A 27,017-nucleotide genomic window follows, 5' to 3' on the forward strand; every position below is an offset into this window, starting at 1 on the left:
AATACATGAACTGGCTTTGTGGGAGCTTAGCCTGTTTTGATGCTCACCTTCCTGGGCCTGGATGGAAGTGGGAGGACCTTGGTCTTCCTGTAGGGCAGGGAATTTGGACTGCTCTTCAGTATCGAGAGGGAGGGGGAATGGACTGGGGGGAGGAGAAGAGGAGTGGGGATGGGGGAGGGGAGTGGGGGGAGGGGGAAATGTGTGGGAGGAGGGGAGGGAAATGGGAAACGGGGAGCAGTTGGAAATTTTAATTAAAAAAGAATAAATAAAAACAAAAAAAAACAAAAATGTAATTAAAAAATTAAAAGAGAAAAAAAAAGGGGAAATGATGGAGGAATTACTTTCATTTAATAAAGAAACTGCCTTGGCCCATTTATAGGCCAGCCCTTAGGTGGGTGGAGTAAACAGAACAGAATGCTGGGAGAAAGAAGCCGAGTGAGGAGTCGCCATGATTCTCCCACTCCAGACAGACGCAGGTTAAGATCTTTCCTGGTAAGCCAGCTCGTGGTGCTACACAGAATATTAGAAATGGGTTAGATCAATATGTAAGAGCTAGCCAATAAGAGGCTGGAACTAATGGGCCAGGCAGTGTTTAAAAGAATACAGTTTCCGTGTAATTATTTTGGGCATAAGCCATGCGGGCGGCTGGGTGCCAGGGACACAGCCCGCCGCTCTTATTACAACAAACCTAAATCTTTCTTTGCAAGATCCCCTAAAGATCCCACAGATAACAGGAAGTAAATTTTAAAAAATGATGCCCACATTCCCAAGAGGTAGGTGGGTGGTCTCTGGTCTTTCATTGGGTTATGGATATTTGTCATTGTTTAGGGTGACTGGATACAAGTTGTCATTGGTAATGGTCAGGAAAAAAAAACTAAAAGGAAATTAGATCCAAGGTTCTCGTTTTGAAAAGAAAAAATGCAGGATATAGATATTATAAGATAAAAAGGTAGATAATTGAATCTAATTTTAAAAGGCAACTGCTAGTTTTAAATGTTTTGTATTGGATTGGATTTTTGTATATTGTATACAAATTTTGTATATTGATACAAATTTGAGATTAATTTTGATAGACTATACCGTACATACATTTCTACTCTTGTTCAAAGTACCTATACAACTCATTTAACAATGTAATGCAAATTTCTAGTTGGTGAAAATTATTATTACCAACTGTTTAGGATATTAAGGATATTTAGGATATTAAGGAAATGCAGGTTAGTAGTTAATCACCTATTATAATAGAACTTGTAGTCATATTATGTTATCAAGGTCAAACAAAGATATATTTTAGATACACAGGTCATCTTCAAACACTTCAGAGACCTATATAATATGATATTTAAGATGATTATATATCATAGGTTCTTTTTTAATGACAGTGAGACATGTCTACTCTTGCAATACCAATTTACTTCAGAGAAAAAAATGGGTATCCAAGAAACTCCACATGGAGTTTATTTTCTTTGTGGCAAAAAGTAAGCCACTGGGCAAGAAAATGCCCTTGCCTCAACTGCTGACAGTATATTGCCCTAAGTGAACAAGCAGAACAGAAAAAGAAAGTGACTGCCAAACACTGTTACAATATCCTGCTTCACAGAAAAGTCTCTCAGATATGCTAGTCCTGTAGGCTAAAGATGACCAATGTTGGAGAGGAATTTTGGGCCAGGCAGCCAGCTGTTTCAATCATTTTTTCACATTTTTTGGAAGTTGCTTACTTGCACTTCCTTCTTACTCAGTTAATATTATTTCCTTCTTGGGTTTCTGAGGGATTTGAAGACTAGATAGTTACAGTTTTCCTTATTTATCAGATGCAGAAAGCAAGTTATGATAGAAAGTAAATTAGGTGCAAAATGCTGGATTCACCAAGATAGGATCGATATGGAATATTTTCTCTGAATTTGCTAAATGCAAATGGCCTAGACACTGCTGATGTATTTACTGTATATACAATATATTTATTGTATATAGTTATTGTATATACTGTATATACTGTATATTGTATATACAGTATATACAATATATTTATTTTATATAGTTATTGTACTTATTTTATATAGTTTTCCTTTGTTAGTTATAGCCTTCTATTTATTTTAGACAAGTAAGGGAAAATATAGTGGCATATTATTTATGTTTTAATAAATAAAGCTTAATTGAAGGGTAGAGTGCAAAGCAGCCATACTAGTAGGCCATACAGGCCAGGCAATGGTGGCACATACCTTTAATCCCAGGACTTGGGAGAAAGAGGCAGACAGATCTCCATGAATTCAAGGCCACCCTGGGTTACACAAGATTGATTCTGTCTAAAATAGAAACAGAGTGCCCACAAAGGTGATCCCAGTACTTGGGATCACAACACTTTAATCCCAGCAGTAGGGAGCTGGAGACAGAAGTATTATGGCTGGACAGAGAGAGGAATATAAAGGGGAAGAGATGGGAACTCAGGGGAGTGTAGAGTCTGAGGATTTGTGGAGACAGGTCTCTCTAGTGGTTGCCTTCTTTCTTTTTCTGATCTTCAGCTTGAACCCCAGTATCTGTCTCTGGGTTTTTATTATTCACGCTACATAATAACACAAACACATTAATAACAGTAGTTCAAATGTAGAGAATAGCTGATAAATTTTTATATTCTTTTTACTTGTTTATATTAATTCATATATAATAATAAAAAATTAATTTCAAAAAGAGAAAAGTTATACAATTTAAAGTAAATTTGTACAGCAATGAGTGGGCAGAAGCTAACTAACATACAACCAACCCAGGGTACTTTTATATTATGATTAACCTCATAAAGCTCAGCAAACTACTTGTGTTTTAGACAGTTAATTGTGCAAAGAGTAACAGACATAAAACTGCTCGTAGTATACAAAAACAGAAGAACTGCCATCCTGAGCTGTTTCAAATCCTTAATATGGCAAAAAAAATGTCTAGTTCCCATGTTTTATTTTATACATGCACACATACTGGTAAGGCATTTTAAAACAGAATGAGGCAGTGATTTTAAACTTCGCTTTTTCCAATCAAATGTTCACAAAATAAATATAATTTAATGCATTATAACACAAACTGGGGCATTTCAACTACTTTTCCATTTCACAAGTTTTGTCTGCCTTATTTTTCTTGATGGAGTAATGGAAAAAGGGTCCTGTTTCCACATATCTTTAGAAACATTCCCTCCTGTCAAAACCTTCTACAACACACCCCAAAATTTTTTTCAATAAGGACACAGAGAAGTTACGGTTAAGAGCAGGAAAATTATTCTAGTAGGCTTAATAGTGCATAAAATGTCACCACTTCATTTAACAAAATGGGTTCTGAAGTTGTGTAATCATGCATTATGAGTCCATTAAGCTGTAAAGGACATGACTTCAGTTAGAGTTTAGATAAACTATAAAGTTTGAAAAATGTCTTTTTTAAAAAGTAGAGACCAAATCAAAAAAAGCATTTAGAGCCTGAGAAACAGTTTTAAAATTTTTTTAAATAACATATTCCTGCTGCACCACAGAAAATAAATTTCGGGAACTTCATATAAATCCTAAAAGATAATATACCACCTTCCAAAAGCACTCATTATTTCATATTAGACAACCAGTAGTAATCCTGAAAAATAAATGGGTTTTATCTACAGCAAGAAAAAAGATCAGGGTGGCTGGAGAGATGGCTCAGAGGAATAGAGCACTGGCTGCTCTTCCAGAGGTCCTGAGTTCAATTCCCAGCAACCACATGGTGGCTCACAACCATCTGTAATAAATCTGGTGTCCTCTTCTGTACTGCAGGATACATGAAGGAAGAAACCTATATACATAATAAATAAAAATCTTTTTAAAAAAAAAGAAGAAAAAAGATCAGTAACTTGAGACTAATTTATCACCTTTATATCAACTATGCATTGTCACCCCAATTCAGCTGAGTAAAAGTGGATAATGCCAATAATAGCATACATACCCTTTTAACATCACATTCTTAAAAAAATGTTGGGAAATGTAATTATTAAGATGATGATGATAAATTGGTCTTTGAAAAAATGTGAGATGGTGCTTGCCACTAAGTCTGACACCTGAGTTCAATCCCAGGAACCTATATGGTGAAAGGAAAGAAATGACGCCACAAGTGGTCCTTTAACTTTCACATATCCCGTGGGACACAGACACACAGACATACAGACACACACACACACACACACACATAAAGGGATTTTTTAAAAGACGAAAAATATTGACTCATTCATTTTTTTACATACCAATCCCAGTTCCCCCTCCTTCTCCTCCCACCCCAAGGAGTAACTGTGTAATAGAGTATGGAAAAGAGTCTACGGCCATATCACCCTGAATGTCCCCAAACCTGTCTGATCTCAGAAGGTAAGAAGAGTTGGGCCTGGTTAGTACTTGGATGGGAGAATATGAAAAAGAAATCAAGTAAAAATTAAAGGAAATGAAAGGGTAGATGTTGCTGAAGTAACTGATGCTATTCTAACAGTTTTTCTTTTAGAATTCCTTATACATATAAGCAAGAACTATAAAATTCATTTTCTAAAATAATGTTCACAATGGAATTTAGAAGCAGTATTTTAAAACATAATATTTGACGTAGAAGCAAGAGAATCAGGAGTTGTAGACTAGCCTAGGTATCCTAGCAAGACTCCATCTAAAAAATAAAAAACCAAAACAAAAAGTACTGATGACCCTAACATGAGAGCAATAGCTTGAGTGTTATAGAAATGTATTTTAAAAGGTTATGAAAGTAGGAGTGCATCTGCTTTCCTCCACCACTAAGAGACTGCATCCAATGTGGCCTTCTTCTTGTAGCTAGATAGCCTCAAATTTAAAACATGGAAATGATTCTTAAGCCTCATTACATTGCAAAACTAGTGCTGAGTCTTAACAGGCACTTAGAAGCTACTTTTACTTTAAAAAGGGAAAAAAGAAAAAAAAAATAAGCGTTGAATCTTCATGTGGGCCCATAGGATAACTGAAAACAGGATGAAAGTTGGGTAATCCTACAATCATTTTATGTCTCCTGCACTTTGTCTCTGACTCCTAAGACTTTGTCATCTCATCCTCCTTCAAAGTTGAAGACACAGACATTAGATTCATTGTCCTAAACCTATAGTAACCTTGGATTAAGAAAGAACAATGCTTGAAACAGACCATTCCACAGCCTCATATGAGGGTAATTGTCCATAAAGGTGAGGCTGTACCCTGAAATAAAACAATCATTTAAGGAGAACCAGATGAATCACTTTAAGTAATGATACTGGTAACAACTTCCTCAGACAATGTTGTAGATCCAGAACTGAGACAATGATCAACCAAATCAAACTCAAACAAGAACCAACTTATTATGCATACTTCTTGCTTTTCATTGCAATTCTTCCTATAGTCAAACCTAAAGCTTCTGTTGGTATCCTGAATATACTGCTGCTCCCAAAGTATTCATTAAACCTCCTTTCACTACTTTTCCCCATTACTCCTCTCTTTCCACAGCTCATTAGGATATGTAGCCACAGCTAGATAACCGAGATTGTTGGACCTGGGAATGTGCCCTAAGCCCCCACTTAGAAGAAAATGAGATTTCTTTAAAAAGCTTTGATTTATTCTTTGGGGATTTGATACAATGTATTTTGATTATATTCTTCTCCTTCCCCAACTCCCCACCAATATTCCCCACACTTCCCTATATCTATTCAACCTCATATTTTCTCTCTCTCTCTCGCTCGCTCGCTCGCTCTTTTTTTTTAAAAAAGAAACTGGCCCTGTCTAAATGTTTTAGCTGACTATTCCTGGGTATGGGGTCTGCCCTGGAGTGTGGTTGATATACCAGGTAACATTATACTGAAGAAAACTAACTTTCCCTCTCAGCTAAGGATAGGACTTCATGCCCACCTCCCCTCCTCCACAGTGGGACTTGGTCTGCCTTGGTAGGTCAAAATCTCTGTGAGTTTATATGTGCAAATTGCCTTGCCATGTGGGTTTCACCTCGTAGAAGGGACGTCAAAGCTATCTTTTAAAAAGTGTTTGGTTACTTCCATAACATCTATACCAAATTGCACTAATGAGTACATCTTGCCAGACAAGTGATTATTGTACCTCAGAGAGTTCACAGTTAGGCAAGCATAATAATTACTTGTCTCCTCTGGTAGAATTCATAGTACCTGCCAGCACTAGTCAGTAAGAATGAGGCTTCCAACAGAGTAGATTTTTCCATGTTTTATTATGATATATGTATATGGTTCCTTCAGCAACAGGATCTTAATATCAAGTTCTGGGGGGGCAATCATCAGCAATACCCTATAATGTTTGGAGGGGTCTATTGCACCCCATTGGCCAATAACTCAAAATGAGGTAATGGATTTCTGGTATTGGAAGTTTTGTCCTCAGCTGGTGGTGCTACTGAGATTACTAGAATATAATGGCACTAACTGCATCGATGGAATAATCTATTGATAAGTTCAAAGATTAATGAGCTATTACGAGGCAAAGCCTAAGGGACCTAGGTGTCTGTAGGCATGACGTTAGAGGGGATATCTAGTTCCCAGTCTCCCTTTCTTTATTTCTTAGCTTTTTAGCTGTCATCAGGTAAGCAGTTTTTCCTCCATTGTGTTCTTCTGCCAAGTTTAACACAATTAATAACTGTACAAATGATATTATACCATTTTTGTAAGCCTTTTACTATATTTTAACTTCAAGCTTTTAAATATACAAGTAATACACAACCATATACATTGATCCAAGCCTACATATGGTAAGGATCATCAATATCACTGTCTTCCACTTTCTTTATCTCCTCTCAGTGAAAAATCTTCAGACAAATGGAGCTGTCATCTCCCACAATGATAATTTTGCCTTGGGAATATCTCCAAAAGGACTTTCTTATGGTTCTTCTTGGGAGAGTGTTACTGTTTTCAGAAGTGTGCTCACAGTAGTTTGGTTTAGTTCTCCTTCCATCACAAACTTCCTTGTGATGAGACAATACCATAATATTTCTATTAGTGACATTACAGTGCATGTTTTTCAGTATGTGTGTGTGTGGTGTATGTGATGTGTGTAAGCACACGGGAAAGCCAGAGGTTGATGTCCAGATATCTCTAGTTTTTTTTTCAATTGTTTTTTCATCTTCTTTTTTGAGATGGTGTCTCTTTTTTTATTTATTATGTATACAATATTCTGTCTGTATGTATGTCTGAAGGCCAGAAGAGGGCACCAGACCCCATTACAGATGGTTGTGAGCCACCATGTGGTTGCTGGGAATTGAACTCAGGATCTTTGGAAGAGCAGGCAATGCTCTTAACCTCTGAGTCATGTCTCCTACTGAACCTGGGATTTGCTAGTTGGCTACAATGGCTAGTCAGTGAGTCAAGCTCTTCCTGTCTCCACTCAACGGCACTGGGGTAATAGATGTACATCCTACCACAAGTTTTTCTAAAATATGAGTGCAAGGAATCTTTGTCCTAGTGCTTGAGCATCAAATACTTTACCCAGTGAGCCATATTCATATCCCTAAGGTTTTCCATTTTTTAATGTATTTTATAGATTTTAGAAATTCATAAATGAGTACTGTATTTACAACATCCTCATTTCCCCTCCAACTTCTTCTGTGCCCCTTTCCCTCTCAAATTCATGACCTCCTCTCCCTTAATTATAAAATCCCAGTGAAGGAACATTTTCCCCTTTTCCTCCTGTGTTTTTCTTTTCTCTTGTCCCCTCTTCAGACATGTACTTACTAAGAAGTAGGAATTTTTTAGTTTCATTATATCTTAAGAGACCATCACTGTACCTTGCTGACCAAAACTTCATTATGGGACATGGGATTATGCATAAGTAAATGTGGAAGTGTATGAGTTAAGAATATAACTGTAAGGCCACAAATGATACTTCATAGATAGAATAGTATTCAATGTAACAGTGTGACCAGCAGGAGAGAAATCTTAAGACAAAATGTACTATAAAAGAAGACCTATAATTAATAACTATGGAAAGGGCACAAGAATTTAAGAATTAAAATATCTAAACTAATTCATGTAGGAAAATGTTCATATATTAAGTATAATGATATTAATAAATTCTATATGTATTTTGCTTTTTCAGGTAGCTTTGTATTGGTTGCAAAAATAAGTTGTCAAGCACAAATAGCAAATGCTTCCACCAGGAGTTCATTCATTTCAAGAGAATGCAGCCCACTGAGTTCTGACAAAATGAGAATAAGAAATAAGAAAATAGCCGGGCGGTGGTGGCACACGCCTTTAATCCCAGCACTTGGGAGGCAGAGGCAGGCGGATCTCTGTGAGTTCGAGGCCAGCCTGGTCTACAAAGGGAGTTCCAGGACAGGCTCCAAAGCTACAGAGAAACCCTGTCTCGAAAAACCAAAAAAAAAAAAAAAAAAAAAAAAAAAAGAAATAAGAAAATAGTATTTGGACAAAGGTAGCAGAATTGTTCTTTCCTTTGATGATGAAGAATTTAAGAATTCTGGTTTTGCAGATACCCCTAAATTTTTTTTTATTTAATATGCATTGGTGTTTTGCTTGCATATGTCTGTGTGAAGGTATTGGGTACCCTGAAATTGGAGTCACAGACAGTTACAAGATGTCATTTGGATGCTGGGAATCAAACCCAGGTTCTCTGGAAGGCACCCAGTGTTCTTAACTGCTGAACCATATTTCCAGCCCCAAATATCCCTAAATTTTAAAAGCAAGAAATGTACTAACTTACAGAACCAAACTGAATGAAAATAAACTACCAACAGATAAAACTTTTGGTGAGGAAAGAAATTCTCACCTCACCCCCATCCTTCAAAAAACTTGGATTAGTATCTGCTCTGTAAAATCTAGCATATAGGCTGAATGTCATCTCCCTAAAGAACTAATTTAGGACTACTTCAGGGACAGAAAAACCATTCAGGGAAGAAAACTGTCTTCTCAATGCAAGCAAAAGGCAACTTCAATTAAAGGAATAATTAAAACAGATACTTCAGTACTGTTAGAGATAACAGCAACTTGATAAAAGCTAGGTCAAAGACAAGCAAGTTTAGTAGATGTCTAACAGAAAGCTCCAGAGAGCAAGCAGAGAAGTCCCCCTACATTATTATAACTGTAATGAGTTTGGAATAGGAGAGAAAAATATAAACTGTCAGAAAAGGCTTTGTAATTATTGTTATTTTCTCTTTACCTTGGGGTTTATTTTCTAAGCTCTGTTAGTCTGAATTCTCAATAAAGAGATTATGCAGTGGTGATTAGGACCTGAGGAAACAGATTATCCTGCACATGAGATGGTGTACTTGATAGTCCATTTAGTAACTTATATAAAAAGTAACTAACAAGCAGACTGGTGTTCACATTGGCCAGTCTGGTGTAGGAGTTACTTCTGTTTATGTGTTACTTTCATTGGTTAATGAATAAAGAAACTGCTTTGGCCTGATAGAGCAGAACTTAGGTAGGCGGAGAAGACAGAACTGAATTCTGGGAGGAAGAAAGCAGAGTCAGGAGAGAGCTGCCATGGAGCCACCAGGTCAGACATGCTGAATATTTCCTGGTAAGACACGACATTGTGGTGATATACAGATTAATAGAAATAGGTTAAATCAAGATGTGAGAGTTAGCCAATAAAAGGCTAGAGCTAATGGGCCAAGCAGTAATTTAATTAATACAGTTTCTGTGTGGTTATTTCGGGTGTAAGCTAGCTGGGTGGCCGGGAAAAACAAGCAGGCCCCTCCTCATGCAGCACTAGTCAGTTAGTTTTTATCCCAAAAGTAAGTCAAGTTGATAAAGTGATCCTTAGGCTGCCTGATTATTTCTGAAATCAAGGTCAGAAAATGCACTCCCCGTATTGTCCAGATATTCTTTCCCACTGTTTGTTGTCACACTCATTTTAACAAACTTAGATAGTATTTTTCCAATCTTCCACTTTTCATTACTCTGGGTTGCCTTTTCATATCTTCTGGTTATATCAAGATTTTTAAGATCTTTTTTTGTTTGTTTGTTTGTTTGTTTGTTTGTTTGTTTTTCGAGACAGGGTTTCTCTGTGGTTTTGGAGCCTGTCCTGGAACTAGCTCTTGTAGACCAGGCTGGTCTCGAACTCACAGAGATCCGCCTGCCTCTGCCTCCCGAGTGCTGGATTTAAGGCCAATGCTCTCCTATTGCTCTAGAAAGCATTAATCTCCCTCTTATTATCACAGGCTTCAGACTATATCCAATCAATGTGGAAGTATTTCTAACATAACAGACTATGAGGTACAGCATTTAGTAAAAAATAAGTAGTCATTTTATCGAGGCTTGCATTATTTTTGTCCTTATTAAGTGAACAGGCCAAACTAAATCCACTAACAGTGTGGTGAACATTATACCGCTAAATTGTCACAGGCTAATTTATCTCACTGAGAAGTCGTCTCTAGAAAAAGAGTCAGTGTATGTGTACATGCTCACATACACACTTCAAACCCAAACGTATTTGTGTCAAGTGTCCTCCAAGGCATTCAAGGGGAATGACCCTGCTAACTCTGTGATGTAGAGGGAAGAAAACAGCAAAACAGCCCAAGAAAAAATAAAAACCACTGTGCCCTTGAAAACATCAAGAAGGTAAGCTATTTTCAACAGAGGTTACTATTGTTTATCCCATGATATAAAAATGCCTGCAGTGGGAAAGGGATGCCAGAAGCTCAGACATGGGAAGCTCAGTCACGGAAAGAAAGCTCAATCAGGATTCTGGCTGACTGCCTCAACTTCCTTAACTGGTTTTTGTTGGCTACCGTGTTTGATTTGATGCCATATCTCTATCTATTACTATCTGTTCATTTACTCTATAGCCTCACCTGAGTGGGCACTCTGTTCTATCCACAATGTTCTCTATTGGGAACTCCAGCTGCCTGTCTTAACAGGCTCTCCCTGTTGATTTTTGCTAAATGTTCTGAACATGATCTGACAGTATTTTGCTATTTATGTATGTGCATATAAATGTTTATTGATCATCTATCAACCTATATACCTACCTATTTCCTTCTTGTCATTTTTTTGATGTCCTATTTATTTTTATTTTATGTGCATTATGGTGTTTGCCATGGATATCATGTCCCCTAGAACTAGCATTACAGTCAGTTGTGAGCTGCCCTGTGGGTGTTGGAAATTGAACCTGGGTCCTCTGGAAGAGCAGTCAGTGCTCTTAACCACTGAGCCATTTCTCGAACTGCCATCTAGTCTTTTGTTGTGGCTTGTTATAAACTTAATAAACTCACCCATCATTCTCCAGACCATACAGAACAAATAGATTCTCCTTTAGAAAGGCCTAACTAAACATTTAAATGTAAGAGTAAAGATTCCAATCCTGGCTGTCAAGAGGGTTTAGTGTGTAAATGTGTTTGCCACACAGTCCTGGCAATCTGCGATAAATCCCCTACACCAAATAAAAATGAAAAGAACATACTCCATGAGGTTATCTTCTGACTTCCACATATGTACCACGGCATATGCATGCCTGTATGCATTCACACATTCATACAGAAATAACAAATCAGTTTTTAAAAAAATCTTGAATCTTTAAAAATCTCAATATTTTATTATAAAATGAACAATTCATCTATTTTTAAAAGCAAAACTTTCAAACACTGAAACTAACATGCCTTTTTCACAAACCTTTTATGACAGCCACATGAGATAAATAGATCATTTAAATATATTCTGAGATGGCAATTGTTAACGATAGTATTTGCAAAGAATATACAAGTGGAAATAAATTTTAAAAAATCAAGCTGTATATGTTTCAGCTAGTTTCACTGCAAAACCTATCATTTGTTATGCTAGTAAATATTCTATTAGTAAATATTCTATCTAGTGGTTTATATATTCTGTCATCTCAACAGTAAAATTTTAGATACCAAGGATTTTGTCTTGTTAAGTACTGTATCTCCCACATGTAGCATAAAGTTTGGTACATAGCAAGTACACAACATAAACTTTTGAAAATTAAGTTTATTACTGCATGTGTGTTTGTGCACGTGTGCACACAAAAGCACATATGCACAAGAGCCAAAGAATAACACAGGGGATGTCAGGCTCAACAGCAGGCAACTTTACATGCTGAGTCATCCTACTGGCCCAGACATATAATTTATAAATAAATGTACTGTGGTTGAGGAAGGTCTTACAATTTCACACTGTAACAATACCTAATATTTACTGAGCATCTCCTATATGCTGATCACTATTTAGTAACTTTAACATGGTGAGTAGAATTAACTTATTTAAATTCCTTCTAGTATGTTTTTTAACTCAATTTTACAGAAGAACCTGAAGCATCCAGAGTTTCAGAAATTTGTTTAAGGTCATTCCATTAGGAAGTGATGGAGCCCAGATTCAAATCCTATGTGGATCTAGAACTGAGGCTCTCAACAATAATTAGATGCTATGTCTCTTTTTCTTTTCCATTTGACCACTAAACCCTATTATTTTATGATTCCATTTAGCCAACAAAATTCAAGTTATACAAACATAACAAAATAAAAAACTGAAGATCAAAACAAAAATTATGATTATGATTGCTTTGTTCTATTTTATCTAAAAAGAAATACTTAAAATTTATCCTGCATCATTTTTAAATGCACCAATATCAAAATTTTATCATTAGATGAGAAAAACTTTCAACATTTAAATAATACAACATATATAAAATACTTGTTTAGTTGGAGCTTAAGAGAAGTGGCTGACTTCTCCTTTATTAGTCAACATATTTTCAATCATAGAGCATTATTAGCAACTATCCTTAAGAGTCCTTAGGGACAGATGATCTTGAAAACTGGAAAACTCATGCCAAAGAGTAACACATGGATATACAAATATCACTACTTGGCTGAATTTTTTAAAATTCTATCATATTATACTGTGTTAATTCTAAAGACAGTCATGAGGGCTAGTGATACATACAGAAATGGAAATATGAATACAATGTGCTTTAAGTTACTTGAAAGTACAGAGCAACACTAGACATCAAGAAAACAAAGTTTTCTTACCTATTATTCACTATCAGTAAAATAATTCCTATTTACGAAGCACCCATAATTTATAGAGCTCTTTGCATAAAGTTTTTTTTCCTTAACTCATTGCTACTTAGAGATATAATATGTCTATATGGAAAAAATGAGAGGGGGGGAGGAAAAAGGGGAAGGAGAGACAAAGAGGAAGAAAGAAAGAGGCAGGGGGAGGGAGAAAAAAGAGGGAGAGAGATTAGGTTGAGGCAAGCCCCAAGAAAAGGAGCAGATGGAGAAATATGTAACAGTACTCTGGTGACATTTTCACTCACATAGTGCAAGTATAGTCCAAATAAGTCTTTTTATTTCAGTGGCTCTATTGATTAACATGTCTATCAGATAATAACAATGATAATGTCAAAGGATATCAAGAATAGCTGGATCGGATCATGTGGATAGATTTACCGTGAACTGATATTCTAAGATCTAAGTATATATAGGCAAAACAATGACCTGCACACACAAATTATAATTGCTAAACAAAATTTACCTATGTATTTATAAGGCTATGGTATATAACAAAGTCAGTTAATGCTACTTTAGAGAACTAAAACATTTAAAACAGCATGGTAGCATACGTCTATAAACCAGTGCTTCAAAGATTGAAACAGGAAGATCCTGTGTTTGAAGCCAGAATGAAATACATAGCAAGGCTCTGTCTCAACAAGCCAAAGAAACAGTAAAAACAACCACAATAGAACAGTTAAGTTAATGAAAAAATTTTTTAATTCAGTCAGCCATGAATTTTTGCTATAAGTCATAGAAAATCTCATCTATATAATATTCACCAATTTATATAGGGTTTTTTGTATTAGAAAGTATCATTAGATGAACCAATCAAAAAGTATTAGAATATGATAATCTTAAGGACACATTTTCTACTCAAGTACAATAATCACTAAGAATTTCCAGGTACTTGTCATTCACTCCTTTTAAAATTAATTTTTAAAGTTGATATAGAAATGTTTGGTATTCACTCTTACCCCTTCTTTTGGGTCTGTGTGGAGTCCTCCTCCTGCGTGCCCATGCCAACATGTTCTCTTTTCTATCAGTGGCCATGCCTGAAGAGCCTAGGTAAAAATGATACCAAGCAGTCTAGTTATTAGCTATTATGGAATTTCAGATGTCTTAATCTAATCTATCACTAAAATAAATTCAAAGCCATTATATCAATTCTGGCATAGTAAAACAAAACATTTCCAGAATTAACATGTAGCTAAGTTTATACAAGGAATATTTAAATATAACAAATATTCAACTTACTTTTTCTAAATAGCTTTTAAAATTACTTTTAGTGACTTACCTAATATTACAGTTTTACTTCATTCTGACTTCCTTACTGTCACTCATTATGCTATAAGCAAGCAAAGCTAATATAAAGATTTATATCTCACCTGCTTTTCTTACATACATTTTTATAATTAATAAAATTAAGTTTATACAACTGGTCCTTAATCTTATTATTGTTCCTTACATACATATTTAGAAATAAAGTATTTTAAAAACTTAATAGTCAGTCTACCTTATGCTCTAATATTTTGCATACATGTTTTTGTTTGCTCTACTGCACGGTAAATTTCTTAAGATCAAGAACAATATTTTTTGGATCTTTTTTACCTCTTATGCTACATACCATGGTATCTTATATATAGGTAAGGTAGGCTTCAGTGCTTCCTAGATTCATTTACAAAATAAAAGCTACATATACTCTCCCAAGTAGCCTTACATAATATCTTACCTACTATAAATTTTTCAAAGGCTTTAATGTCATTGCTAAAGTCAGAGATTATATAAAGTAAAATCATTTGGAAAATTGTAACAGTTAACAAGATTAAAGTCATTTAGAAAAATGTAAGAGTTAACATGATAATGACAATTAGGCTTTACATTTAGATTTTTTAATACTGAAAGTCTTCATGATTAAAAATACCAAATGAAGTAAATATATTTAATGATGTTTTGCAGTATTCATAACAATCAATAATTAATGAACAAGAGCATAGTTCTTTACAAACACAAATATGAAAATAGAATCACAAAAAACAAAAGTGCCTTCTTATTCTTACCAGTGAGACACAAAAAGTAATAGTCAAATATGTGTTATTGATTTTTAGATCAACACTCTCAATAGCATTTTGTAAGAAGAAAACATCAAAAGGTGATTTTTATTCTGGCAGCATCTTTTTCTGACATTTTTCCTCTAAAAGGCTAAGCAACAAGTTTTAGCAAGGATTCTAGCAAATATCACACAAGATAATGAGGTCTTCAACAAAACAGAAGACTGAAATATAAAAAAATCTAGTGGCATCCTGGACAATGGGTGAACATATTTTCTACATTAAAATTCAATTTAATAGTGGAAAATAAATATTTATACAGTCTCTGCACAAATTAGAACAAAGCTTTGTGCCTAAATTATAAATAATTGTTAAACAGGGGAAAATAAAGTTCTTAGGATGCAGATCGTCTCCTAACGTTTTGTTCTTTTTCTACCATGAAACTTTACACATTTTCTTTTGAAGCAGTGAAAATTATGAAAGATATCTTTCACGTAAATTAACAATGAAAAATAACTCTCATCAAAATTTAAACTCAGCATCACTAATCCCAGGGGCTCTAACAAGCTTAAAATCTCTTGACATTCTGCTATCTGAAAATCTTCTAAGATAAAGGAACTTTACACTCTTAAAAAATGGCAACATTCCATGTATCAGATATAAATTAGGATAAATTTGAGTGTCAACAAGCTGCCATTACATTTATAAAAGCTTTCTGAAAATGTTGCTCTAGTTGGCACTGATCTCAAGGGACTCAGACAGATTTCTGCAGTGGTAGAAAAATACCAAGATTTCTTTCTGCATTCCTAGTAGAAACATACCTTCCTGCCAGTATTTATAAAAATCATGAAAAGGGAAAGTATTTGAGAAATGTAAAATAAGTAGTAAATATGCAGCATAAATTGGGAAATGTTCCATGGGCTTGCACACTTCCTACTAGATGTAGAAATGTTGGCTAAATCTTACCTTTGAAGCATCTAATAACTGTCTTGAATTGTCTTTTCCCCATCTCTGCCATGTAGCATTTCTTAATGGTTCTGTATTCTATTGAAGAGATTAAAAGTGAGGATAGAATTTCAGAGTAGATATTTAAAATTCTAAGGTTATTCTTTTGTTCAAAAGCCTACATGAAATTAAAGCCATTGTCAATGTTAGAAACATGGTTAATTTATGCCTAAAAAGACAAAAAAATGTGGAAAAGGTAAAAATTATGTTACTTATTAAAACATCCAAGTGGCTTTTCTTTACATATCCTATCTCCTCTATGTAGTGGCATTTCATTTTGGTTTTTAATAAATAAAGCTTGCCTGAAGATCAGAGAGTAAAAGAGCCCAACTGGTTAGCCTTACATACCAGACAGTGATAACACACACCTTTAAACCCAGTAGCCACACTAGTTTGACATAGAAACTGGATGGAGCATGCCTTTAATTCCAGTGGTGCATGCCTTTAATCCTAGCGCTAGAGAGAAATATAAAACTGTCTCAGTCTCATTCTGAGATTCCTGGAGGCAGGATCGCCATTTCTGACTGAGGTCGAGGTAAGAGCCAGTGGCTGGCTGCTTTGCTTTTCAGATATTCAATTTGAACCCCAAATTCTGTCTCTGAGTTTTTATTAATTATGCTTCACCTCTAGTTGTCTTTGCTTTTATTTGTTCTTCTTTTTCAAGCCTTTGTTTTTATAACACCCCAATGTCTTCAACATCACTTCTCTTTTAAATTGCTTTTATACACCAACCAGTGCCCAACTACATCATACTGCCACACCAGAGTTAGAGTGACCTGCCAGGTAGTTATTTTCTCCTCCTGGTTATGAATTCCATAAGAAGAAACAGTTACAGAGAGAGGAACTTGGCTAAAATGACACAACCAAGGTTTGGATATACTATAACACAACCAGAGATATGGCTATTGGAACACAGATTGCAGAGACAGATGTAGGAGTGAGACACAGGAGTTTGAAGCTGGGGTATGTTTCTTCACATACCCCGAGTTAATAGTTTGAGAAGACACTACCCCTCCCATTGCCTGGTCAAAGTACACGGGGAATGGGAAAAGTGAGGTGCTGAGCATGGAACAGCCAATGGATGCTGCCAAAAGAAGCAATCCAGTAACAAGTAAGTGGGCCTTCCATACTTCCTCAAAGCCTTAGTCACAGAAAGTTCAATAAGTAGAAAAAACAATCTATACATCTTCAGAAACAAACTTGTAACTAGTGGATGATAACTCTCAATCTGGAGAATTATGGAAAATCCTAATATAGACATAAAAATCTAACTTGTTTGAATTACTGAGATTAGTAACCTTCCCCACCTCCCCCACCTGGAGATATTGCTACAGAAGACAATCCAGGAGAGAGAAGCTACATCATATAGACTAGGAATGATAATGACTAAGGTTATAACATCTTCTATTTTATCCTTACTTTTATCTTTTTACTCTAGATTTTTATACTATGATAATTGTTTTGTTCTAGCTTGTATCATGCCTGAAACAGGCTCTTAGGACTGTCCCTCCCCACCTCTGTGTATGTTTCTTTGTTGCATTTTCTTGTGCCACTGCCAGAAGTTCCCAACTCCTTAGTACCAGAAAGCAAACATCAGAAGAGATTTCAGTCATATATTCAAAAGCAACACAGTACTCAAACAAATAAACAAAATGCAGAAATCTACTCAAGACCCAGATGAGAAAGTAGATGAAAGTGCTCAGTAATTTAAAGGGTAATATTAAAGCATGGAGCAAGGAAAACTGACACTCTGGATAAGAAACACTAAAAAGTGTTGGAAATAAAGATTAATCCATCAATCAAATAAAAAAACAGCAGAGCCTATCAGCAATAAATTTGGTCATCTAGAACAAACTTCAGCGATGGAGAAGATCAAAACAATAATATATTCAGACATGAATTTTAATTAGCATGACCAAAATTTCCAAGAACTCTAGGATAAGTTCAAGAGAACAAATCTAAGAATTTACCAGGTGGAAGAAGAAGCTGAAACCATCTGAAGCCATAGCACTAAGGTGACACCACATGACTGGCTTCAGATGGTTTCAGCAGTCCTGGATGATGGGCCCAAAGTGATGTTTAAATGTTATTTCAGTAAAGAGGCTAAAATTTTTAAACAGGGAAAATCAAAAGGACTTGAGACTTCCCAAAATCAAATTCTTGGTGATGGTACTTATACTGACCCCACAGGTTCAAGTTCTATAAGATGAACAAATCTTGTCTCTATGCCATAAAGCAGCCTTAAATGCTGGGACACGATTCAAGAACCAAAAGAACAAATTGAATCATATACCAGGGTTAAACAGGGCCAGAGTAAACCCTTTAGTAACTTTTTACAAAGATTAACTAAGGCTGTACAAATAGGAATAACAAACCCAGATGCTAGAAGAGTACTTATTGAATCTCTGGCTGTTGAAAATGTCAACATAGAATGCAAAAAGATACTTGGGCCTTTAAAGGTTAGATCAGCACCTATGGATGAATGGAACCTGCATACAGTGAACATTGAGACATTTGACTATAATACTGAATCCTGGGTAGGAGAAGCAATTTCCAAAGGAATGAAGAGACATCAAAATGCCAAATGTTTTAATTGCGGTATAATAGGACAGCTGAGAAGGGATTGTAGACAAGGAATTCCTAGGAATAATATCTCCTCTGGGAATGGCAAGAATAAGAGGACTCAGCCTTCAGGTATATGTAGAAGGTATGGTAAAGGCTGACATTGAACCAATGAATGCAGATCAACAAAAGACAGACAAACCTGATACCACTGGAAACTCCTTGGGGGGCCTCTCGCAGATCCCCAAGCCAAAAGTGGTCCAGTCATTCCCAGTCACTGTGGACATGTCTCACCAGGAAAATTAAAAACTCCAGAGCCTTCTGTAAAAGACCATACTATTCTAGATGATGGAAAAAACATGGAGAATAAATCAAAAGTTCTGATAGGGAATGGGAAATGTATATTCTGGCAAACCTCTATAAATGATCAAGGACCAAGGCTAACAGTGCTTGTATTGTAACTGTTGGTTAGATAGACATAGGTGCGGACGTGAGTATCATTACTCCAGAATCTTGGCATCCAAATTAACCTCTTCAAGAGGCACATGTTCAATTACTAGGAATTGGAACTAAATCTCAAGTTAAACAAAACACAGGATGGGTTGACTGCTTAGCAACAGAAGTCCATAGAGGCAAGCTGAGGCCATATGTGCTAATATTGCAGTGAATTTATGGGGTCGTGACCTTCTGCAGCAATGGAATACCCAGATTAACATTCCTGCAGTTCCAGGAACTCATAATTCTGGGAAGGATATTATAAGGAACTATACACAAAGGTCACCAGCCATTTAGGCTGTACAAGAACAGAAAGCAACTAGCAAGCCTTCAGAGGTACTAAGAGCCCTATATTTAAAATGCTTAACTGAAAAAAACATATGAAGAAAAGCTGCAGGCTTTAGAACAGCTGGTACAACAGCAACTAGATGCTCGCCTTATTGAAGAATCAATCAGCCCGGGAAATTCTCCTGTATTTGTTGTTAAAAAGAAATCTGATAAATAGACAATGATGACAGATCTAAGAGCTGTCAACAAGGTAATTCAACCTATGGGACCTCTACAATCTTGAATTCCTCTGCCTTCTCTATTACCATAAGGGTGACCTCTTATAGTTATTGATTTAAAAGACAGTTTCTTCACTATACCTTTATAAGAAAGGGACAGAGAAAAATTTGCCTTCACAGTGCCTACTTACAGTAATTCACAACCTACTAGGAGATACCAGTAGACTGTCTTCCACAGGGAATGTTCAATAGCCTCACCCAATGCCAATACTTTGTAAGTTTGCCATTGGAAATAATACATAAAAAAATTCCTAAATCTATAATTTACCACTGCATGGATCATATTTTGCTATCTGATTCAAACACAGGTACTTTAGAAAGAATGTTTGAAGAAGTAAAGAAAGTTTTGCCAAAATGAGGATTACAAATTGCCCCTGAAAAAATACAGATAGAAGATTCTGTCAATTACCTAGGTTATATAATAGGTTTACAGAAAATTAGAACACAAAAGGCACAAATTAGGAGAGACCAGTTGCAGACTCTTAATGACTTTCAAAGATTGTTAGGGAAAATTTCCAGTCTATGACTGGCTTTTGGGATAACACCTGATCTAATAATTCATTTAAACAAAACCTGAGATGGTGATAAAGACTTGAATAGTCCCAGAGAATTAACAGGTGAAGCAGATAAGGAATTGACAATTGTTGAGGATTACAGGGACACATGTGGATAGGGTGAATCCAAATCTTAGTTGTATTCTAGCCATATTGCCTTCCAGAATTTCTCCTACAGGAATTTTAATGCACAGGGATGATATTATCTTAGAATGGATTTTCCTTACCACATAAACCAAGTAAAAATTAAAAACCTATATGGAAAAAGAATCTGAATTAATTATAAGAGGAAATTGAGATTCTGTCAATTAGCAGGTATACACCCAACAGAGATTATAGTGCCTTTTACTACTGAAGAAATAAAAAAAGCTATGGGAAGACAATGAACCATGGCTAAGAGCTTGTGCTAATTTTTTGGGAGGAATTAATAGCAATTATCCCAAAAGAGATAGACTTAACCTTATAAAGAGAACTTCTTGGATTCTTCCCCGAATTGTACATGATACTCCAATAAATGGAGCCCATACATTTTATACTAACGCAAATAAATCAGGGAAGGCAGGTTACAAATCAGAAGAATTAGCTAAGGTGGAAAAAGCTCTTATGATTCTGTTCAAAAGGCAGAATTATATGCTATTCTCACGGTGCTATGGGATTTTAAAGAACCTCTTAATATAGTTACTAATTCACAATATGCAGAAATAGTTGTTTTGCATATTGAAACCACTAGATTTATACTAGATGATACAGAATTGACTTCATTATTTACCCAGGTGCAAGCCAAAATCAGGAATAGGCTTTGTCCTATATACATAACACATATCTGATCCCATATGGGTCTGCCAGGTCCTCTTGCACAAGGTAATGCAGAAATTGATCAATTTATTGATTGGAAGCATGTTGTAGGCCTCAGAATTTCATTAAAAACATCATGTCAGTAGCAAAGGTGTAAAGAAAGAGTTTTCTATTATATGGCAACAAGCTAAGGAGATTATAAAGAGATATCCAACTTGCTCTTTTTATAACCAAACACCATTGCCTGCAAGGAGTAACCCAAAGGGTACTCAAAGGAATTAGATCTGGCAGTTGAATGTGTTCCACTTTATGGAATTTGGTAAATTAAAATATGTACACCACACCATAGACATGTATTCAGGTTTTCAAAGGGCAACTTATTAAGCTCAGAAAAGGCTGATTCAGTAATCACACATTTATTAGAAGTTATGGCCATCATGGGTATACCTGCACAAATAAAGACAGATAATGGTCCAGCATATGTGTATAAAACAATGAAACAGTTTTTTGCTTATTATTATATTAAGCATATTACAGGTATAACAAATAATCCTACAGGTCAGGCAGTTATATAAAGATCAAATCACACTATAAAGGATATGTTAAACAAATAGAATGGAATAGAAAATATCCCAGTAATGCTTTATTAACCTTGAATTTTCTTAACGCTAATGAGAAAGGGACAACAGCAGCAGAGAGACAGTGGATAATAGTAAAGTCTTCTGAATTAAATCAGCCTGTGTATTTCAAGGATGTGTTGACCTCACAATGGAAACCAGGAGATGTGCTATGTTGGGGAAGGGGTTTTGCTCTTGTTTCCACAGGAGAAAATAAAACTATGGATACCATCAAAATTAATAAAGATTCGCTTTGAAAAAGAGAAATCTCCTGAGAAAGAGAAATGACAGCTCATCCACAACAGTGACAACCATACAGGCGGTAAGGAAAGCATATAGGGTTGGGGGAGGGTTCTGTTCTTGTCTTTTCAGGAAAATACTCATCTTCAAAAAGTCAAGAGACCCTGGACATCTAGATGCCTAAAGAAGAAAAGGTAATTATCCAGATAGGATCACCAAGCAAAGAGAATTATGACTTAAGACGACATGCCATCTGAGGGTAAGAATCTCAAAACATAAACTAAAATAATATCATGATTCACCTAAAAATCAAATCTGGCTTTGGAGTTGGACACTGTCCTTCTCTAAATCCAAGTATGTTGTTAAAATAAAAGTTCAAAGTTTCTGTCTCATATCAGGAACCATGACATGGGGCAGAAAGAAAAAAGAATTTAGAAAAAAATATTACTTTTTTCATACCTATTTTTGTCTTTATCATGCCTTTAATTGAGTTTATATGTCTGTATAAATAATGTCTAAGTTTTCCACAATTAACAATAAATTTTCCTGCAGTAATCTTTGTAGTTTCCAGGAAGAAGATGGGGCCCCACAACAATAACTCTGTCTGGTTGATATGACATCCTGATGCTGATAGCACTACTATAAGATCTGTTTGGGGTATCAGCTGCTCAAGATGGTTTCAACTTGGTTAGCTGAAATGGTGCACATTTTTACAACGATCTGGCCAGAACTCCAAATAGGATCCTCAGAAAAACCCTACCAAATACTCAGAGACTATTTGCAATTATACCAGAAAGGAATCTTGGAACTTAACCAGCATTTTACTTTCACAGGATCCCAAACAAAGAACATCGCCCCCATGAAAGATGGAAGTAATTCTAGAAGACTACATCCCCTCTCCCAACAAAGTTTGTCCTCAGGGTTAGGGACATCATTTAGGGGTTGATTATAATTGGTATAGGGTTGAGGGTTGGGGGAGAAATTACGTAAGCTCAGGGATCTCTTTGTGAAAAAAAGGGTGGGGGAATTGGATGGGATAATAAATTAGTGTGGCTTACTCACACTAATAATAATAATAGTAATAGAGTGAATAATTGTGAGCTATTATTTATAGGCAATTTACATTGCTATAGATTCTTGTATATTGATACAAACTTAAATTATATTGAATATATTCCTATTTTTGTATACAATATTTGTATATCTAAACAAAGTTATTTCGTCATATTGTATGTTTGCATGCTTCTACCTCTGCTTAAAACATTTTTGTATACTGGTACGATTTTAAGATATATTTAGCGCATTGCAATGTATATTTCTCCTCTGATCAAGATACTTATCCACTGTTTACATTTTGAGGTCATTGTCCTCATTTGTTACACAGTTGTTTATTGTATAATATTCTAATATGAAGTCTCAGTCTTTAAGTTATATAGCTATTAAGAATTATAGATCAATAGTAATCTATGTTTGTCATAGTTAGACTAATCAGGTTCTTTAGATACATAGAGATTGTATTCTGCTTAGATAGGTAATCTTCAACCACTTCAAAGAGCTATAGAATATGGCATTTAAATAACTTAGGGTTCTGTTGAAGTGAGACACGATAGCTCCTAGTAGCACCAAACTATTCCTGAGAGAACACTGAGCAACAAAGACACTCTACTTGGAGCTTGTTTTCTTCTTGGCAAAACTGGACTTTGGGCAAGGAACTGCCCATGCATCGACCACTGACAAAATGCATGATGTCTAGACAGGACAAGCAGGATACAAGAAAAAAGACTGTCAATCCTTGCCCACAAAGGGTAAGACGGTTTTGAAATTTTTCTTGTCTCTGAAAATGGCCTGTCAGTTATTCTAGGCCTTAGCAAAAGTTGGTTGCTCCAACATTGAAAATTAGACTTTGGGTGATTGCCCAGGTAGCCAGTTATTTCTGTCATTTGTTGCACATTACACGTCCTGTTTACTCAAGTAATATTATTTCCCTTCTCAGATCTTCGATGGAGTTGAAGACTTGATAGCTGTAGTTACTTTCCTCTCATGACTTGGCCAACTTATCTACGATACAAGATTTAAACTCATTAGGATAGGATGATTATTGAAACATTTATCACGTTTCTTGATATATTTGTTCTTATTGTATATAATTTTGTATTAGGCTTAGAACTCTCTTATTTAAACAAAAGGGGGAGGTGCTGTAGGAATTCCTACCACTGGTAGCCTTTAAGTTACCCACCCACTTGGGCATGGCCTTTTATACTATATATGCTGACATAAAGTGCACATCTGGTTTCTCTATTCCGGCTTCAGTATTTGGTTGCTGTTCCCTGTTCGAGCAGAGCATTGTGATCCGTGAGTCTACCCCTAAATAAATAACCCTCTATTATATTCAATTCTGAGCTAGTGTGGGATTTCTTTTAAGCGTCCTTCTTCAAAAACTGAGGGAATTCTGGAAAGGGAAAATCAGGTAAACAAACAGGAACTACAGATGCAGGTATAAACAATAGAATACAAGAGATGGAAGAAAGAATCTCAGGCATTGAAGATACAATAGAGGAAATAGATTCATTGGTCAAAGAAAATGTTAAATCCAATAAAGTCTTAACACAAAACATCCAGGAAATCTGGGACACCATGAAAAGATCAAATCTAAGAATAATAGGGGTAGAAGGAAAAGAACTCCAGCTCAAAGGCACAGAAAATATATTCAACAAAAAAATCATAGAAGAAAACTTTCCTATCCTAAAAAAGGAAATGCCTATGAAGACACAAGAAGGTTACAGAACAAGAAATAGACTAGACCAAAAACAAGTCCCCTCATCACATAATAATCAAAAAACTAGACATCTAAATATACAGAATAAAGAAAGAATATTAAGAGCTGCAAAGGAAAAAGGCCAAGTAACATACAAAGTCAGACCTATCAGAATTATACCTGACTTCTCAACGGTGATGCTGAAAGCCACAAAGTCCTAGACAGATGTTACACAGACACGAAGAGACCAAGGGTGCCAGCCTACACTACTATACCCAGAAAAACTCTCAATGAAATAAATGAAGAAAACAAGATATTTCATGAAAAAAAAAAACAAATTTAAACAATACCAGTCAACAAACCCAGTCCTATAGAAAGCACTAAAAGGAAAACTCCAACACAAGGAAGTTAGCTGCACCCACAAAAGCACAGGTAGTAGATAGCCCTACACCAGCAAATCCTAAAGAAGGGAAACATAAACACTACCACTATTAAAATAACAGGAATGCTAATAATGGTCACTAATATCCTACAATATCTATATTTTTGCCTATAAAAAGACACAGGCTAACGGAATGGATATAAAATCAGGATTCATTTTTGCTGCATGCAAAAAACACAGCTCAACATCAAAGACAGACATTACCTCAAAGTAAAGGGTTGAGATAATAATTTCCTATCAAGTAGACCTAAGAAGCAAGCTGGTGTAACAATCCTAATAGCTAAGAAAATAGACTTCAAACTAAAGGTAATCAAAAAAGATAAAAAAGAACATGTCAGATTCATTACATCCATCAAGATGAAGTCTCAATACTAAACATTTAAGTCCCAAATACAGGGGCACACACATTTGTAAAAGAAACATTACTAAAGCTTCAATCACACTTAATTTCCATACAATAATAGTGGAGACTTCAACACCCCACTCTTACCAATAGACAGGTCAACCAGACAGAAACTTAATAGAGAAATAAGGGAACTAACTGATGTTATGACTCAAATGGGCTTAACAAACATCAACAGAACCTTCTACCCAAACACAAAAGAATATTCCTTCTTCTCAGCACCTCATGAAACCTCATCTAAAAGTGACCACATACTCAATCACAAAGAAAATCTCAACAGATACAAAAAATTGGAATAAACCCTGTATCTTATAGGATCATCATGGCTTAAAGTTAGAATCAAACAATTACACAAATTATAGAAAGCCTACAAACTCATGGAAACCAAATAATGCTCAAATGAATCACCCTTGACTCAAGGATAATGAAAATAAAGAAATTAAGGACTTCTTAGGATTCACTGAAAATGAATGTATAACATACCCAAACTTATGTGACACTATGAAGGCAGTACTAAGAAGAAAGTTCATAGCATTAAATGTCTACATAAAGAAGTTGGAGAAATCTCACACTAGCAAATTAACAGGACACTTGAAAACTCTAGAAGGCAAACTCATCCATGAGGAGTAAACTAGAGGAAATAATCAAACAGGGCTGAAATCAATAAAATAGAAACAAAGAAAACAACACAAAAATCAATGAGACAGAGTTGGTTATTCAAGAAAATCAACAAGATTACAAACCCTTATCCAAACTAACCAAAAGGCAGAGAGAGAACATTCAAATTAATAAAATCAGAAACAAAAAGGGGGGCATAAGAAAAGACACTGAGGATATGCAGAGAATCATCAGGTCATACTTCAAAAACCTGTACTTCACAAAACTGGAAAATTTAAAAGAAAAGGACAATTTTCTGAATAGGGTCCACATGCCAAAATTAAGTCAAGACTACATAAACAATTTAAATAGACCTATAACCCCTAAGAAAATAGAAGTAGTCATTAAAAAGTATTCCAAAAAAAAAAAAAAAAAAAAAAGGCCAGGGCCAGATGGCTTCACTGCAGAATTTTACCAGAGCTAATACCAATACTCCTCAAAATGTTCCACACAATAGAAACAGAAGGAACATTTCTGAACTACTTTTATGAAGCAACAGCTACCCTGATACCCAAACCACACAAAGATGCAACAAAGAAAGAGAACTACAGACCAACCTCCCTCATGAATATTGCTGCAAAAATACTCAATAAGATACTGGGAAACTGAATATAAGAACACATCAGAAAAATCATCCACCATGACCAGCTTCACCCCAGAGATACAGGGTTGATTCAACATATGGAAATCTGTCAATGTAATCCACCATATCAACAAACTGAAAGAAAAACAAAACATGATCATCTCATTAGATTCTGAAAAACTTTCTGACAAAATTCAAAACCCCTTCATGATAAAGATCTTGGAGAGATCAGGAACACAAGGAACATACCTAAAAATAATAAAAATCAATTTACAGCA

The 27,017-nt window shown here is 35.5% G+C and overlaps 1 protein-coding gene across 1 annotated transcript in view; it reads right to left on the bottom strand.

Annotated features, from left to right (window-relative positions):
* Positions 1-27,017, bottom strand: part of Abcb7 (ATP binding cassette subfamily B member 7) — a 177,144-nt gene that overhangs the window by 73,957 nt on the left and 76,170 nt on the right. The window contains exons 2-3 of the mRNA XM_057759164.1: positions 16,032-16,109; positions 13,992-14,078 (exon numbers count right to left, since the gene is read on the bottom strand). Of these exons, the coding sequence (XP_057615147.1) occupies positions 13,992-14,078; positions 16,032-16,109 (165 nt within the window). The remainder of the gene's footprint in view (positions 1-13,991; positions 14,079-16,031; positions 16,110-27,017) is intronic.

Source organism: Chionomys nivalis, chromosome X (genome assembly GCF_950005125.1).
Source record: "Chionomys nivalis chromosome X, mChiNiv1.1, whole genome shotgun sequence".
NCBI classification, from domain to species: Eukaryota; Metazoa; Chordata; class Mammalia; order Rodentia; family Cricetidae; genus Chionomys; species Chionomys nivalis.